At 38.1% G+C, this 19,940-nt stretch overlaps 1 protein-coding gene across 1 annotated transcript; it reads left to right on the plus strand.

The window, feature by feature from the left end:
- Positions 1–1,910: 1,910 nt before the first annotated feature.
- socs5b (suppressor of cytokine signaling 5b) lies at positions 1,911–18,266 on the plus strand. The gene is made up of 2 exons (XM_067386996.1): positions 1,911–2,227; positions 11,636–18,266. Exon 2 carries the CDS (start codon positions 11,653–11,655, stop codon positions 13,342–13,344), a length of 1,692 nt encoding a protein of 563 aa, XP_067243097.1. The 5' UTR covers positions 1,911–2,227; positions 11,636–11,652; the 3' UTR covers positions 13,345–18,266.
- Positions 18,267–19,940: the final 1,674 nt, after the last annotated feature.

The raw sequence follows: 19,940 nt of genomic DNA on the forward strand, positions 1-19,940 counted from the left end.
ATATACACAGAAGCTACATATATGTCTTTTATTTTGGATGCGAATAATCGTGAGTTAGTGGTGGGCATAGATTAATTTTTCTAATCTAGATTAATCTCACTGCAATCTTGGAATTAATCTAGATTAATCTAGATTAACCCTTATTAGACCCCAAACGACGTTTGCTCAAATAAAAAAAAATATTCTCTTTGTCCAAATGACATGAAACTTTGTACCGTTGTTAACACTTTCTAGATCTACAAAGGAAAAAAAATCAGAGTGATAGCTTGTTTTTATGTTAGTGTAAAAAAAAAGGTACACTCAGGGTCTTCGGGGTCTCTACAGACCCCAGGCAATAAAATGTAATTTTGTTATAAAATAACTGCTTTTTAAAAAACAAATGTAATTTTATTCTGTTTATTAATGTTTTTACTTCATATTTGTGCAGTTTTTGGAGGATTACTTGTATCTTTTAAATTTATATAAATAAATAAATAAATAAATAAATATTTTTACAAAAACAGCTTTTTATGTAAAATTTACTTTATAAAAGACCCAAATTTCTAACTTTCATTCATGTGGATAACATGGATAATTTGACATGGTTTAGTGTAAGATTTTTGCCCATCTTTTGGAAAATGCAGTTTTAAAAGTAAAAAAAAAAAAAATCACTTTTACCAGTAGATGGCTGCAGAGCTCCACTATTTGCTATGTTATTTGACTAACTGAAAGACACCTTTTCATAAGTTTTTTTTATTTGTTTTTGTTATGAAATCACAATTATAACAATAAAAATTACTTTTTTGTCAAAGTTTAGCATTTTTTGTACTGAAAAAAAATTAACTGTGTGTGGCGTGACAGCACCACGGCTTGTCGGACAAAGCAACAGTAACTAAGGGGGGCGGTTCTTTGCGAAGGGTCAATTCGGCTATATCAAGGTGAAAGTCATCATAGCTTGCGTAGTATAGACCCAGCTCCCAACCCAACTTTGAGAATAGATTAACGGCGATATTTTTTTTATCGCCCGATAAGAGTCTCACGTTAACGCAGCATGTTAACGCCAATAAAGGCCCACCACTAATATATATATATATATATATATATATATATATATATATATATATATATATATATACAGTGGATATATATATACAGTCAAACTAAAAATTATTCAGACACTACATTTTTTTACTAGTAGGTGCAGGACACTATAGTTCATTAATGTAAGTGAGGATAGCAAAATAAAGTAAACTGTGACATATTATACCCAAAAATTCTTCATACAGTGGACTACCAGAAAAATTGATAAAAATGTAAGGACCAAAAATTATTCAGACACTTTGACCTGAACATGTTTTGTGCAAGTGTTATGAACAAGTGTTATGCTTAAGTCGTATTTTATTAACATTTTTTTTTTAAACTATAGTGAATAAACTCTATTAATGAATGAAATATTCAAGGTGTCTGAATAAATTTTGGTTTGACTGTGTGTGTGTGTGTGTGTGTGTGTGTGTGTGTGTGTATATATATATATATATATATATATATATATATATATATATATATATATATATATATATATATATATATATATATATATATATATATAATTCATTAGGCTACAGTTGCATAATTTTTATTTTTTTCAGCATTTCCTTTTAAGATTTAATGACGGTGAATCACTCTCCTATTGATAAGCAATACACACACACACACTGTGCGGTTAAAGGCAACAGATGGCTACTTTGTCTGATTGACTATAATCATTAATCATTCATCCCTTGGCACTCATGCATTATCTCGGGTCTCCACGTTTTCAGGGTGGCAACCGAGGCAACGCTCTCTCAAACTGCGATTTCATTGGTTGGCCACCACGCTCGTCACTCCCCCATCCGTCGGAAGTACGTTCCCGTCCTGCGTCTCCCTACAGTCTCAACTCGCCTGCAAGCCTTGCACTGTCGGCCTCTTTTTCACGCCTTTGCTCGGCTTGTCAAGCAGAAGTATGGGCTCAGTGGATCGGAGACTGGCCTTGGATTATTCTGCCGCTCCAACCGACCAGAATGATGCGGGATTCTGTTGTCCTCCTTCTTTATAAAAGCAAACCTCGGGAATGAGCACTTCTGCTCCCTCGCTCGTGTTTTATTCGCCAGGGCTGAGCGTATATGGGACAGTAGCGAGTCTAACAGCTTTAACAGCCTTCTTTTGTAGACAAAAGAAGGCTGCGAAGTAATATTCACACATAAAAGAGGTAAGTTCGCCCCTTTGCGCTATTCGTTCTCTGGATTGAAATGCGCCATTATTTGTGTATTTTAACGCGCTTTATTTCTAACCGCTTTTATGCGCGTTTAATGTAACGGAACGCGTGTGATGTCACCGCTGGTTTTGTTTGTTACCCCTCTACGAATGTTACAATGTAACATTCCAACATCCTCCCGTGTGTCTCTCTCGCTCTTCAGTGCGCGCTCGCGCTCACTCGCACCCTCTCCACGTTGCTCCGCTCACTCTCTCGATACCTGGGCAATGGCATCACTTAAAATACTCTTTAATTCACCAAACTGATATATACACTACAACATTACAAAATTTGCGATTATGATCTCGACTCACGTTTTCGTACAAAAATAAACATTTTTAAGAGCTAGTGACGGATCTACTTTAGAGCAGTCAGATGGTTCAGTTTCTTATCATTCTCAGCAGCATGTAGTTTGTAGCTAACTGATATCACTTGAGTCCTAGTTATGGGTAGTTATAACGTGTCCACCTTCAAGAGGTGGAAATTTATAGGACTGTATAAGGAAAAGTATTTAAGGGCCTGTGACCATTTCATGGGGGTCACCATTTCTTTAACTTTTCCTCACATTTTTATTTTTTTGTAAGATTTTACATCTTTTTGCATTCGCTCTAAATGGACATTGACAGATTAATATTTAAAAGGACAAATATTCCATGTCGTCCCCTCATCTGTGTGAGTTTTTCAATGACTTTCAGTTGTTAAGAAGGTTAATCGGGAATTGCCATTGCCATAAACAGTCAGAAAAGTCTTTGTCTCTGTACGTAATGTTCTACAAATAACTATTCTTTACTTTTTTTATTTCATTTTTCTCCTTTCAAAAGAGAACTCACTTCCGCCTCTTAATGTTGTCCAAAAGCCAGGCCACTCATCTGGACCCCATGAGAATAGGCGTGTCGAACTGAGAGAAATTGCAGAGGATGTTTTCTGGGTTTAATATGGGGCTGCTTAACAGTCGTCGTCTAACTTTATCTGTCTAGTTTTTCTCTTTAGTGTAGCTCCGCTATATCTTCATGAGGTCCTTATAGATTTCTGCTCCAAATTTTCAGTGATTATAATGTTTCTTTGTGTTGTGTCTGTAGTGTAACACCCTCTTTCCTCCCTTTGTCAGTCTTGCTCGTCTCTTCCTCGCTCTTCCCACACATTGCAATACATTCACGTCATCCATGTATTAGCTGTTTTATTTTCAAAATGGCATTATCATATATAATCAACATCAATACACTCTTATTATGGGTCACTTGTTTGGAATGCTTTAGCATCTCCTTTGATATCTGATCAGATGAGAGCCTAGCTAATGAGGGCACAGTGTATGGGTAGATGAGCTGCTGAGCTCATAACACTCATTCACATTGGCACTTCATCCATTCGCTCATGACCCACACCACCAAACTGAAGTGCTTTTATGCAGAAGAGCCACATGAGAGGAGTTTCATATCCTTAACTGCTGGTCTGATAATGACACGTGTTTGAGCTCTGGCCTTGTTAATTTTGGGGAACTCAAACTTTTCTGCATTCTCTCATTCGAGAGAGAGCTGGATCAGAATAGTTTCTGAGAGAAGACAGACTGTCCCTATTTGACTGTCTAATTAGGAGTCTGGAGAAGAGGCTTCTGAAGAGAACTTCAGAACGGCATGCACAGTCTCAGCCGTGAGGGTTATCAAACTGATTATACATCATCTTTGTACTCATTTATTAGCAGAAAGAAGTGCAGAACATTTATTTATTTACTGATGATTCACTGACATGTTGTGTTCCTGTCTGGTGATCTTAAAGGGGTCATGAATTTGGAAATCAAATTTTTCTTGATCTTTTGACATATAAGAGGTCATTGTACTATAAAAATATCCTGAAAATATCCTTCCTTGTTAGTCCAAAATGAGTTTTCATTGAAACCAAGCTGCCCAATTGATTCTTTTTGGATTTTGTCACATTATGACATAATAGTTTGATAGACCTCCACTGTAGAAGAAAATTAACACCTATGTCTACATCAGGGCTCGTCAACTGGCGGCCCGCAGGCCAAATCTGGCCTGCCAATCATATTCATCTGGCCCGCGGCACCTCAATCTCCCTCCTCTTTTCCTGGCGGTGCGGCTAAATTTGGTTAGATATAGTGGCCGCGGTGGCTCATGCAGCTGTACAGCTATATACACACTTTTCATACCATGCACGCTCCTCCAAATGACCTGAGAAACGTTTTCCATGCGAATATTTCAGCAGTTATTATTGTGTTCCGTATTTCTGTCAACGGAACCAGTGATATCAGTCATTTATGAATTAATCATTCTTTTGTTTTGATTCTTTTCCGTGAATTAGGGCTGGGCGATATATCGCATGCAATTGTCACGCGCATTTCGTCAGTAAAGCCAGTTCCCTGATTTCCGCTAAATCGCCATCACTTGCTTTCAAATGGAGCGGCATTTAATAGGCAGAGCCGTAGTTCACTGATAAGCTACGCAATATCGCGTTCATTATCGCAGATGAATCGCCTTCTTTTGTACGGTACGGTACGGACATCACGGTTCGGTTCATGCAGTTAGACAACGATTACAGTCAGTCATAGGCGATCCATGCTTCACTTCACTCTGTTTATTAAATGGCGCTCCATTTGAAAGCAGGTGATGGCAATTTAGCGGCAATCAGGGAACCGGCTTTACTGACGAAATGCGCGTGACAATCGCATGCGATATATCGCCCAGCCCTACCGTGAATTGGCCAAGCGTGCTTGCATATCAACCTGAAAAGATTTGGATTCATTTGGACCGCTATGTCACTGAATCATCTGAGGTGATTTATCAGTCAGTAACAATAAATACAGAACAAATCGCACTGCTTTCATGTGTTTCACTAGTTTACTTTGCACTACGGCCCAGTGGATAACGGAACGAAAGCTTAAAGGAGCTGTTTTTATTCCCTGTCACCATTATTAAACAGCTTTAACTTGCGACATCTAGTGAGAAGCGTTTCAATTCGACACACACCTCTTGTTTACAAACTATAAATCACTCGATGGTTAAACTAGTTTTAAATCGGATAAAACGGCCTCAACATTCCCAACAAGACTGATGAGGAAAACTGCAGAAACATGCCATGAATGAAGATAAGACTTTTAAATCCCAAAATCGCCACACTTAAAAACATTTACCATGAATGAACTGTAGTAAATTGCCATGGTTTGTGGAAATGTGGAATATTTATATTGGAACCTATGTTATAGCCAGTTATATTGCAATATATTTAATAGGTGGGTAGGGGAATATATAATTCTTTGTGAAGGTGTGTATAGTTTTTACCTGTGTATTTTTTAGGCCTATATAACATATTATAATATAATATCATTTGACAGTGGTAGTGAGTAGCCATGTATGGGTTTACCTGTGGTTACCAAGTCTCACTGTGAGAATATTTTCATTTAAGCCTAATAATTAATAAAATATTTTTTACCAATAAGGTCTTTCTGCGCTCATGGACAAAGAATACTTTTAATTTTAAAAATTAAGTGTAGGAGGGTTGGGCTTAAGCTTTAAATAATTAAATATAGTTCAAGTAGAGCAAATTGTAACACACCTAATACACAAGTTTTATTTTTCATTATCCTATTCATTTTGTACTTTTATAACGCAAGATGCTTTTCAGTTTTGTAGCCAAATACCTTTTTGTTTTTTTAGCCCTGCAAAAAATGACCTATGCAAGAGTGCATTCTGTTTACTGCTTAGTGCTTAATACACTATAGGAGGCTATATTGTACCAACTAGGGGACTAAATGCCGCTAGGCAGAGCAAACTGTGATTTGCACCACTGTCTGTTCAAAGTAAAATAAAAGAAACCTAGCATTGTGGATTTGCTCCTTTGTCCGGTAACACTTTAGTTTAGGATCCAATTATCACTATGAACTAGCTGCTTATTAGCAGGCATATTATTAGAATATTGGCTGTTTATTAGTACTTATATAGCAGATATTAATGCATTATTTTGCATGACCACATTCTACATCCCATAATCCTACCCAATACCTAAACATAGCCTTTCTAACCATTTAATAAGCAGCAATTAGGGGTTTGAGGCAAAAGCCATAGTTAATAGTGAGAATTGACCCTAAATTAAAGTGTGACCATTTTACCTATTGTACCACAATCGTACCAAACTGTGACCCTCAAAACCGAGGTATGTACTGAATCGTGACTCCTGTGTGCGTTAAACCCCTAGTGGACACTGTTAGTTTTTTTTCCGCTTCATTTTACTTCAGATTTGTTTTTAAACAAGACAGCATTCGGTGCCGGTTTTTCAGAGACTGAAAATAAAAGCTGATGCAGTGATGACTATATTGGATACTATATGTATGACAATATTACAACGTTTCATTTTATTTAAAACACAACACTGCAAATGACAACGTATACGTTTTTCACTTTATCGAAAGTATGAATGATAAATAGCATATAAGAACGACAGACAGTGCGACAAACGATGGTACATATTTATTCATAACTTCATTCCAGCCTTGAATTTATTTTCTTCTGTGAAACACAAAGATCTTTTGTTGAGCGATTTTGTCAATACAATGAAAGTGAATGGCAATTTATAGCTCCAAATGTTTATTATAAATACCAAAATAAATTACATTGTTCAAGGACCAACGGCATTTACTAGTGGTTACTGAATCTGAAATTTCATTTGGGTAATTGAACTTGGTATGTTGTTCAGGGTGGTGTGTTCTCATAGTAAAGTTCTTTGGCAACCTTTTTGTTTGCAGTTGAAGTGTGTCCACGCTGCTGATATTTTTATCTTTTTCAGCTTATTCACATTGTGTGTATGAAATAGATGCTGACACAGTCAAAATCTGTCATTGGAAATGCACTAATTAAACATCAGTTTCTCGGTCAATGGTTTTGGTCTTCCAAGACTATTTTGGCCAAAACATTTTTTTTTTTTTTTTTTTTTTTTTTTTTTGCTTTCTTAGTAGCATATGTTCGGTTGCTGAAAAAAATAAAATGATACAGAGTCAAAATGACATGAGGGAGAGTAAATTGTCAAATCAAGTAGGGTTTCAAGTAGTGTCTGTGATTAAAGACATGCTCTGAAAAGTTCTTCAAAAAGTTATTTCACCTTACAGTATTTTAGCTCAGGATATTATCTCCAAACATTGTTCCTATCTGTGCATTCAGCTGTTTGTTTTTGTGAAAGTGATTTGCATAGTCAAGGAGAAAATTATGCCAACTCCCATGGAAAAACAACAAAGCCGATGCATCTGATATTGCAGTACATTAGAGATGCATCTCGAGGCTGAAAGGGCAGAGTTAGAAAAAGGAGCGTGTGAAAGAAGAGTCCATGTCTCATCACGTTGTCTTTGGAGTGTTATGTGAACGTTACTCTGCAGGTGCAATGTTATTTTTTTGGCTATCGATCAGCAACAGAAAATGTGAAATTGTTGATTTATTGTGTGTTTGCCAAAGACAAAATAAATCAATTTCTCAGCACATGAACGCTTAATAAAACCTTTATAATTGTTGCTAGAGTGAAGCTGGATAATTGGAATTGCTTAGAATATTGATGTTTGTAGCACTGGATCATTGGATGGGTTCAGTCCAAAGCCCTATCTCAGTTTGTAAGTGTTTCTTCAGTCTTCTATAACTCTCTTCACTGGTATATTAACAGTCATTGAAGGTTTTATATAGGCTTAACATGTACCAAATAGTTTAGATGCATCTAGTAATTTGCCCATAATATGACTTGAGACTATTGACACACAATGTAAGAGATTTGGTGTCTTAATTAAATAATTTGAAGAATAAAATATGTTTGAAGATGATGCACAACAATTTTGATAATCTGTTTTGTAGGCTGTGTGATTGCTTGTGCATTGGTCTTGGTGGTTTGGTCCTTCTTGATTCCGGGAAGGAGGTTACTTCCTGTAGTAAAAGGAAGCAGCACAACCTCTTAAATATGAAAACAACACCTGATGCCAAACTGTGCTTTACCTAAAACTAAGAACTTTTGCAGTGAGAGTGATATTTAGACTTTCAGGAGCTGCTTTGCAGCAATTTTAAATAATGAAATCAATATATGGTTGATTTAACTAAAAGCAATTCAGCTTATGCAATGCACAGTAGTTAAGAATGCAATGTCATAAATGCTGTGCATAAAATAAATAAATGGGTATTTTTGCGTACCATTTTGTAGGTGTGCACTGCATATGTGATTGAACAGAATGTTTACACAATGCTAAATACTATTCGCTACTTCTACTGACCACTGTCCCATGACCTGATAAAGAATATTCAGTTTAGCCAGTTAACTGACATGGGCCCTGTCCCAAATGCTGACCTAATTTGAGATGATTGTTGATTGTTGTTCCTTGTAATACTCCAATGGGTTTATGATTTATGGGTAATACATTTTTCTGTCTTCAGTGTTTTAGTGAATATTGAGTAAATCTTGTCTAAAATAAGTCACTTAATTTAATCAGTTTCAATGTTTCTCTTATCGGTTGACCACTGTTTGTGAGCACCCTTCTGAACCAGTAGATGACAACTGGGATAGCCTGCAGTCCCTTGGAATTCGCGTGTGCATGAGAGAGTGAATGCCACGAGACTACAAGTGCATCATTTAAGACAGAGCCAGCCGTACTGTCATGATGATTTGAGAGCAAAATGATATGTTTTCCCTGCTCATTCTTGTGGTATTATTGCGTAAAGAAATGCACAGTATATAAGCTACCAGTGGTCGACAGATATATCGCCAAGACTGATATTTGGCAGTTTTTAAAAATTAGTTCACTTTAAAATTAAAATTATCCAAGCTTTACTTACCCTCAAGCCATCCTAGGTGTATATGACTTCTTTCTGATGAACACAATCGGATTTATATTAATAAATATCCTGATAAATCCAAGCTCTATATGAACTGGACAAGTGAATGGGACCAACGAGTATGAAGCTGAAGAAAGTGCATCCATTCAAAGAAAAGCGTACAAACACTGTATCGATATTTATTTATTTATTTATTTATTTATTTATTTATTTATTTATTTATTTATTTACTTGCATCCAAGATTCGCGGTTTTGTGTTCGATTTAAACCACGGACTGTATAAAACCCAACCGCTAGATGTCAGCGTTATCTCAACGTAAACTGACGCATAGCCAGAGAAGCGCGAGGTGCATCAATAGCGTTAGCATTAGCAAACCCAGCTCACAAGATGATAGAATTATTCAGCTCCCACGGAATACAGAGCTGAAGTGTGTGGACTCATTTTGGCTTATAAAAGATAACTATAAAATAACCCACTAAGGAGATCGACAAGAGTCAGTTGTTTGCAAAATAGGCCATGTTATAATCCAAAACTCGGGAAACACATTGAATCTGAGAGCTCACTCCACACTCCTGAGAGTTACGCTATGTCCTACGCCTTCCGAATTCAACTTATGAAAAAAGCAGTCTGCCGGAAGCTAGATATTTTACTTTAACTTGTTAAATATGGATAGTTTTCATACACAAATGCATCGATTTGCTTCAGAAGGCCTTTATTAAACCCCCGGAGCCATGTGGAGTACGCTTTGCTTTGGATGGACGCACTTTCTTGAGCTTCATACTCATTGGTCCCATTCACTGCCATTATAAAGATTGGATGCATCAGGGTATTTATTAATATAACTCTGATTGTGTTCATCAGAAATAAAGTCATATATGCCTAGGATGGCTTGAGGGTGAGTAAAGCTTGATGTAATTTCATTTTAAAGTGAACTAATCCTTTAAATATCGACAAATATCGTTTTTCCATTTGGCTCATGTGTTGAACCGGGACTTTTACTTTGACAGCACTGAGAACACCCGTATCTTTTATCTAACGTGTTATTAGATAGAACTGTTAAAGAAAGTAAACTGTATATGAAAAATTAAGCATTTGCTTTTATATTATTAGTAATAATAGAAAGGCAAACACTATAATACTTATTCATTTACAATCAGCATTCAGCAAATACACATTTATATAATTTAAACAAATCTTTGAATATAATAAACATTTAATTTTACAAACCTTGCAGACTTAGTCATATCTAGTCGTGACGTCTTCTGAAGTGTGTATTTTGTAGACTGCATAAAGACGTGTGTACTGTGTGTAATGGTTGGTCCATGTGGTTTGAATGCGGACAGGATAGCTCAGCTGTTACTGGACATGCATGATCGACAAACTTTAAACCCTTGATTTCAGTCTATGTTGTCCAGTTGTCCACTATGTCATATTCATATTATTTTCATTGTGTGCCATATGTAAAATTACTAGTGTCTTTATTTGAAAAAAATATTGGTTATGGGCATTGGCCATCAAAAAAATCAATTTCAGTCAAACACTCTTTAGTCTGTTCAGATTCTTTTTGGAGTTGCTCTGAGGTTTATTGTAAGCTCATGAGATGGTCTGTTTAGGTATTAAGTTTTCATTTTAATTCATATGTATTATCTTGGCATTAGACTAGTCAACCATATATTTTGCTCTGTGAAGATGATACTTTTGGTCTCCTCTTTATAATGGGGAGATCTGAGCATGATCTGCCGGTGGCCTCAATTTTGCATAATTTGTGCAGTACAACCACAGTGTTTTAAACGAGATCAGCACTTTTCCTTTCTGAAAAAAGGGAACAGTAACCGCCTCCTCAGACTGTTTTTGTGTCTGTCTACATGTTCTTTGTCAGTGTTCCCCCATCTATACTTCTGTCTTTACCTCTGTATAGTGTGTGTGTGTGTGTGTGTGTGTGTGTGTGTGTGTGTGTGTGTGTGTGTGTGTGTGTGTGTGTGTGTGTGTCTGCTGCCATGACAGTGAAAGTTCTTGGTCAGGTCCAGACTGGCTCAGTAATACAGTACATACCAGCAGATCAGCTGTGAGCAGATCCCTTAGTTCATTTATAGCCATGGCCTTGTGTCGATGCATGTCTGCCTGGCAACTCCGTGCTAACTGTACCACTCCTGCACCCACCCACTATATACATGTATAACATTATGCTCACATTCTTTGTGCTCACACACTAAACACGTTTTAGTGCTGCTTTATCTATATGTTTGGTATGTTTCACATTCCATTTTACAACTACAATCTTAACAGATCACCTCCGCTTACAGTTTTAAATACTGTGCTAACATATAATGCATTCATTTCAGTGCCCTAGGAATGTACATTTACAGAAACCAATCTCCCATCCAGTGTACACAAAAATGTCACGCATTTCTGTTGTCCATAGCTTTTTTTATTTTTTTTTTTATTTTTTTTGTATATAGTTTACACACCATCACTGCATCACTGTTTCTATGATTTATGAACAGCGAAAAGATTTTCATTGTTGTTTTTTTTGTGTTTTTTTTTCCCTGATAGGTCGTGGTCTCCAATCTATGGAGAAAGTGGGCAAGATGTGGGGTAACCTCAGGAGTAGATGCCAAGCCCTCTTCCACAAGGATGGCACAGAGTCCAATCTGTGTAGCCAGGACTTAGATTGTGTCCACTGTGTGGTGGACATGGGCAGAGGAGCACATGCAGAACCCTATGAAACTAGGTCTTCCACACCCTCACGGACCTTGTCACCACTCCCACTGGTTGCTGGAGGACGCAGAGGCCATAACTGTGTGGCAGATATTCCCCAGATAGTAGAAATCTCTATTGACAAAGAGAGTGAAGATGCACGGAGGGGCCCCCTTGTGCGTAGGGACTCCTACTCACGTCATGCTCCCTGGGGAGGTAAAAAGAAACATTCTTGCTCAACTAAAACGCAAAGTTCACTTGAGGCTGACAGGCGAACGGGACGCTCAAGAGGAAGTACAGCCAGGAGGGAGCGTCGTTATGGAGTTAGCTCCATCCAAGAGATTAATGATTCTGTGGGAGCTGGCAGCAGTGGGCGCAGCCTTAGCACCCGTTCTCTGCGGCAGCGACTTCGAGACAGTGTAGGCTTGTGCCTTCCTCTCACCACACACCACCGCTCTCAGCCAGCCAAAGGTCAGGTGTCCTCCAAACGTAAGATCCACCTGACGGAACTGATGCTTGAAACATGCCCTTTCCCGCCCGGTTCGGATCTGGCCAACAAGTGGCACTTAATTAAACAACATACGGCGCCAGTCAGCCCTCATTCCTCAACTGCTCTTTTGGATGCATTTGATTCAACACATTCTTCCCCTGAGGATGAGGAGGAGAGGCTGCGTGAACGACGTAGACTTAGCATAGAGGAAGGAGTGGATCCCCCTCCAAATGCGCAGATCCATACGCTGGAGGCAACTTCACAGAGCTCTTCCCTCTATAAACTGGGACCAAAGATGGCTCCTGGTGTTGGGGAAGGACTTGTGGAGAGCAGGAGCATGGGAACGGTCTCCTCTATTTCTGGGGGGTTATCTGGGATTGCTGCACAGGTTGCAGCGAGTATGGCAGTGCCATCCCATGCTGTTGACTGTGACTCTGAGGAGGACTCAACTACCCTTTGCTTACAAACACGAAGGCCCAAGCAGAGGCATGCCTCTGGAGACACTCACTGCTCCAGACAGCCAGGGCCTTGGAAGGTCCACACACAGATTGACTATATCCATTGTTTGGTGCCTGACCTACAGGCTATAACTGCACTTCCTTGCTATTGGGGGGTGATGGACCGGTACCAAGCAGAAGCACTGCTGGACGGACGGCCAGAAGGCACCTTTCTGCTTCGTGACTCTGCACAGGAGGACTACTTGTTCTCTGTTAGTTTTCGACGCTACAATCGGTCGCTGCATGCACGCATTGAACAATGGAATCACAACTTTAGCTTTGATGCGCATGACCCCTGTGTCTTCCACTCTTCCACAGTAACAGGCCTGCTGGAGCACTATAAAGACCCCAGTGCCTGTATGTTCTTTGAGCCTCTGCTCACTGCTCCCTTACACCGGACTTTCCCTTTCAGCCTTCAGCACCTGGCGCGAGCCGCCATCTGCAGACGCACCACCTACGATGGCATTGGTGCCTTGCCACTGCCTCCAACCATGCAGGACTTCCTCAAGGAGTATCACTACAAACAGAAAGTCCGTGTGCGCTGGCTAGAGAGAGAGCCGCCACTCAAGGTCAAATGAGGTCTGGCTCTGTGCCGTGAGAGGCAGGAGTGTGGGCAAGAGCTTTGCTGCCAGAGGAGTGTGTGTCTCATATTATCAATCATACAGCTGGCTTTAGATATAAGGCAAAAGAGGATGTTTTGAACTTCTAGCAGTTTTTTCCTGCTAATACTAAATGTGGAATCCATACATATGTTTCAATGTAGTACATTCTGTCAAGCTAGCTTATGTGCTGAAGTGTTGAGCATGCTGGGAATGAGATGGTCTTATTCTCTCTGCTCTTTTTCCTATGACCTTATATCCAGTGAATCTTCACTAGCTTGCCCGCATGCCTCCTGCATTCTATCTCCTAGTGTTTTACACTATTTTGAGCAGTAAAACTGAGTGTTGTTACATTAATTAGCCTCATTTGTGAGGCAAATGGATGAAATCTATATTAGTTTAGTCCAGTGATTAAAATATATTCATCGAATAATCTTGGAACTCTTGATACCTGAATATCTGCTACTCTCTAAAACATAATGTCAAATATCTAGACACGTTAACTATATGACTATTTGCTAAATCATGGCTAATTTATCAGCAATACCTTCAAGATACTTTACAGCACCCTCATACAAGTGTGAAGTTCCCCTAGTCGGCACTTGTTAAGCCTTGTGTACGTGGACAGGATCACAGTTATACATACACCTCCCAGCACTAAGCATGTTTTATATTTAAAATCGAGGCAAGTGAAAGGCATTAAAGTGAAAGGCATGAATTAATTGCGTGAGGAGGAAGGAGCTACTATATGCAAAAAGCTACTTTTTCCTTTTACCCAGTGGCCTGAGAGTGGGCACACAGGCACAGTGCACCATGTGCTATATGAAAGAAAAGACAGATTATTTAAAAGTGGGCCCTCATGTAGTGTCATATCCCAACATAATTCTTGTTTTACACAATCTATTTTACTATTTTCTATTTTTATCAGTGACAGTCTAAAATGACATAGGGCACTTTAATTGTTGTTTGTGTACCGCACAATGACTTATAGACTCAAGTACATACGTATAAACAGATTGTATTGTTTGTCTGTGTGTCTTTTATGGACCTTATTCATAGGATGTTGGTTTATCCCCCATATTCTCAGCATAAGTCACCCGAAGTTTTTTATTAAAATCAAGTATCTCTTACCTTGCCTGTGCATATGGTATTTGCTCGATGCTACATATTAGCCAACATGGTTATATATGCAACAACCGGAAGTGGACCGAGAAAGTCCTCTGTAAAACTTGTATTGATACCTATTTTCACTTTAGATATTGTTGGAACACAGATGCCATCACTGCGTATATATTTTGTGTTTATTGGATTGATGTCCAGTTCTGTTATAAAGTGTGATTGGTTTCACTTGATAATGTTGCACTTTTATTCATTATGAAGCATGCAGCTATGCTTCCCTTGTCATAATTGTGTGCACTAGTGATTGAGATTCCCTGAACACTGTAAAAAATATAGTTATAAAGCTCTATACTTTTGATGTTCTTGGCTTTACATAAAAATTAAGGCCAACAAAATAATGCTCTTATGTTTAATATCAGATTTTTAGCATTGTAATGGTGGACTCTTAAGTTCCAGGCAGATGTCAGACCATGCGTAATATGTAAAACAATTTGCAGTATTTGGGTGTTGGATGATCAGTGACCAAAGGTGTGCATCTCTAGGTTGTTATTGTGAATGAGAAATCTTCCACCATGTCTCTTGATTATTTGAGCTCAGTGGCTTAATTATAGTGTCCAGTTTTCTGGCAGAGTAGCACCAATTTTGAAGCCATTTATTTGAACTGCAATTAAATCCGCAATTCAACTCTTTCAGAACACGCCTCGGTTGTCGCTGAAAGGAAGTCATTTTGTTAATTTTAACATTTTTACTCTATTTTTCCACTTGAATGACCTGAATGAATACTCAAAACAACCATCTTAAAATTTCTTCCACCCTGCACACTGTATTCTCTGTATACAGGCTCATATTATGTCAACTGTGTAGCTGTACATGTCAGATGATGTCATCTGCTTTCAAGCCTTTAGCTTTTAGAATAATATACCTTTCATTGAATTTACAGACAGAATATGAGCATTTGGCCACAGCTAGCATTTTCGCAGCTGCTCCCCGAGCCCGTCCTACTGAAGAAAAGCCATCTAAAACCAGCCTAAGCAGGTTTGTTGGTTTTAGTTGGTCTCCCAGGTTTTAGAAGGGTTTTAGGCACTTTTCTGCTGGTCAGCCCGGGAGACCAGATCAACCAATTGAAGACCAGTTTTGCCAGGATGTGACACAAGCCTAAAACAGCTAAAACCAGCAAACCAGCTTAGGCTGGTTAAAGCAGGTTTTTATTAATAAAAATAAAATCACACACATTACATTTGACAACTATTACGTGTAGACCAGTTTTTGCAGTCAGTGTTTAAATAAAAGTACCATGGTGTTACCATGTTTGTTAGGATATAGTAACATGGTAATGCCATGGTATTTGGATATGTACCATCGTAGTGCCATGTTTTTTAGGACATGTACCATGGTACGTCTGTGGTCTTCTTTTTTGAAGTACTAAGGAATAACATGGTATGTGGAAAAGTACCATGGTGTTATCTTCTGATGACATCACTGTACCCAGGCACCACGACAGTACGTTTTGTGAAGAAACGCATATAAGGCTAATCAGAGGAAATTTTTCAAAAATTAAATATGTTCAAACAAGGCTCAACGATGCTGAAGATGTTCAGCAGACATTTACGATGCTCTTTCCCATTTTAGGAATGAGCTGGGATGATGTAAACAGCTGCATTTATGACAGAAATCATAATTTTCAAGGTTGTTGGTTTGAGGGCTGTTAAATGCTTAGTGACAGCCTGTTCCTCACCAAATCCTTTGGATTTTTTTTTTTTTTTTATAAACACTGTGGCTCTTGCAGTCATTTGGGACTTTCTATGCCACTGCACAGTGAGAGAGTCTCTCCTGGCAGAGTTACACCCTGCCCTGCCTTACAGGCACTAATCACAGGCTAAATTTAATATGCTAGCCTCTAAATTTAACACCTGCTAAAAGGACCACTCTGTGTTTCTTGATGGGTGCTGTGAAAATAGAGAAGAGAGGGACTTTTTGCTCTAATTTTTCCTCTTCCTTCTCAGTCTGACCACATCCTCAGCATCACCCTTTTTCTTGGATATGTAGCGCTGAAAGCAGAGAGCACGTTGTTTGTCTAGTCTGGATGCTCTGCTAAAGTTAGCATTAGCAAGCGGCTAACACACACAGTGCTCCATTGAGCAACATTGAGTGCTGCGAGGAATGAGGCTGTATGAAACCGCAGTCGTTATTTAGTTAATAGTTTAGAGAAAGTATTATGAGGGAAGCATAACACACCAAACTAATCCAACACAGTGTTCTCCTGCAACTCAGGCCTGGTTTATTGCCTTTAAAATAGGGACTACAGGAGTCAACAAAGATTACAGTGAGGAGTCTTGTTTTGAGACTTCTATGAGCTGTGTCTTGTGCTTATGGCCTGGGGATGCTTTGTCTTTGTTTTCATGGTTAACAGCTAAATAATTCTGAAACCGCTTCTCTATACAGAGGAGTCTGATGTTCTTTCTGCCCTTTTTCCCCATGGGAAATATATGTCAGCCACTGTAGCACATACTGACCATATGACCATGTCAAGTATGGAACCTGCTTGCAAACTAGCCAGTGAAAAAAAAAAAAAAAAAGAAAAAGGAAGAAAAAAAAATTCACACATACTCAAATGTACCCATAATTGTTAAATGTTGAGGTGTACAAGTAAATTATAGAATGAACATTATTCTACAGAGTGTGGCAGGGCAGCAATTGATCTTGAACTTACTAATCCTTCTGTTTAGATCATAATTCTTTTAGCTCTCCTTTAGTGCCACCGTGTAAAGCTCTGGGGCCTCATTTATGAAATGTGTATGATCATCCTAAACATGAAAGCATGATCATTACTGATGATTAAAAATATTGAAAATAAGAAAATATTTTTTTTTTTTTTGGTTTCTGCCATTATTCAATGCAACAATTTGGACAGTGCTATTTTTTTTGTGTGTGTGTGGTCATTTATTTATTCATTTATTCAATTGTTCACTTTGCAATTGTATCATTAAAAGTCTTCAGAAAATTAAGTCAGCAGTATGGTCATTATACATGCTTTTCACTTGTACATGCAAGAATATTGCCATGACTTTCAGCCTTCATAGTTCCTACACAGAATCAAATCCATGGACTTTAGGATTAAATTGGAATTTAGGATTAAATCTGGTTTTATAAATGAGCCCTCTGATCTTTGCCACTTTGGTGCCAAAATTTGTTGCAAAAGGAGTTGAATAATAGTTTTATGCAAGCAGAGTAGCACTTAATGAATTATTTTTACATAAATTGTATCTCTAATACACAACGAGTGTGATGTAACCATTGTTGCAATCTAATGTCACTTTAATGCTATACGTGCACGCTTGTAGCAGTATGTGTGTGGGTGCTGTGGTGACAGGGCTTGACGATGATGGGGGCTAATGGTTGTCATTCTGCCTCCTCGACCGCCTTATACATTCTGACCAATCACAACAGCCTTCTCAGCTGCCACAGACTAACCAATCTCTAATCATACAGTATCACCAAATATTGTTCTCTGTTTCCTTCAATCTTCTTTTCTCATTTTGTTAACAAATATCTGGATGGAAGAGGTGTTTTTAGAAAACAAGATGTTCGCATTATATTTTATGTTTTGTTTCTCCTCTCCACTTCTGAATATTTTCTTGGACTCTATTGTTTTATTCTTTGCATAACCTGTTCATTGTTGCAGCCAATGCCCTTGTAGATGTCACTCTTGGTGCTTTGTGAATGCTTCATTGTCTTAATATTATTAATAAAATATTGAGTGTATTCCATGCAGTAAATAGATATGATCACAAATTGGTTTCTTTCATTTGGTCATTATTTGTATTGTGTATATATATATACTTAATACGCATGCATCTTTCATAAGCTGTATTTGTCACTTCATGTGACATTCTGTACCAGGTATACTTTAAAGGGTTAGTTCATCCAAAAATTAAAATTCTGTCATTAATTACTCACCCTCATGTCATTCCACACCCGTAAGACATTAGTTCATCTTCGGAACACAAATTAAGTTATTTTTCATAAAATCCAATGGCTCAGTGAGTCCTGAATTGCCAGCAAGACAGTTAAAACTTTCAATGCCTAGAAAGCTACTAAAGATGCATTAAACAGTTCATGTGACTACAGTGGTTCAACCTTAATGTTATGAAGTGACGAGAATACTTTTTGTGCTCCAAAAAAAACAAAATAACGACTTTATTCAACAATATCTAGTGATGGGTGATTTCAAAACACTGCTTCATGAAGAATCTTTTGTTTCGAAGCATGTATCAAACTGGCGAAGTCACATGATTGTTATTAAATGAGGCTTTGTTACATGATAAGTGCTTCGAAATTTCAGTGGTTCACCACTGGGGGTGTGACTTTGGCAGTTTGATGGTGCTACGAATCACTGATTCGAAACAAAAGATTTGTAAAGCTTTGAAGCTTTATGAAGCAGTGTATTGAAATCAGCCATCATTAGATATTGTTGAATAAAGTCGTTATTTAGTTTTTTTGGCGCACAAAGTATTCTCGTTACTTCATAACATTAAGGCAACATGTTCTCCAACCAATACGCCTATATAGGTCATTTGTCACTTCCCTGATATACGACCCATAGGAGCATTTATTAATGTTGCGCCCCTATGGACAACAGGACACTTTCATTTTAATGCATTGTTCCCTTTTATCTGCGTCATATTTCGGGTTTTGCGTAGCTCAATTGGCAGAGCATTTCAATAACAATATGCAATCATGTGATCATGCGATTGTGGGTTCGTTCCCAGGGAACGCAAGTGCTCATAAAGAGTATATGCGCTATAAATCATTAAGGGTAAGTTTAGGGGTGGGGTAGGTATAGTCGTTAATAAAAGATGAGTTTTGCTAAATGGAAATAGGACAAAATGAACACGCATTTTGATTGGTAACGACGATCATACGTCATTTCATGACGACGGACGTAACGGCATTGTCATTATTTTTATGCCAGCTGGAGGACACATGACTTCAAAACATAAATATAGGTCATAATAAGGTGCATGAAAAACGACCTTATAGGGTCGTTTTTTTTGGAGGACAGTCTGAACCACTGTAGTCACATGAACTGTTTTAAATACATCTTTAGTAGCTTTCTGGGCATTGAAAGTGTTAATTGTCTTGCTGGCAATGCAGGCCTTACTGAGCCATCGATTTTATAAAAAATATCTTAAATTGTGTTCTGAAGATGAACAAAGGTCTTATGGGTGTGGAACGACATGAGGGTGAGTAATTAATGACAGAATTTTCATTCTTGGGTGAACTAACCCTTTCAACGTGAATGTCAAAATTGAAATCAAACATGAAGTCAGCGTGAAATCAAAATTGACCCTATTAAAGGGATAGTTCGCCCAAAAATATAAATTCTGTCATAATTTACTCACCCTCAAGTTGTTCCATACCTGTATAAATTTGTTCTGCTGAACACAAAGGGAGAT

Source organism: Chanodichthys erythropterus, chromosome 5, assembly GCF_024489055.1.
Source record: "Chanodichthys erythropterus isolate Z2021 chromosome 5, ASM2448905v1, whole genome shotgun sequence".
NCBI classification, from domain to species: Eukaryota; Metazoa; Chordata; class Actinopteri; order Cypriniformes; family Xenocyprididae; genus Chanodichthys; species Chanodichthys erythropterus.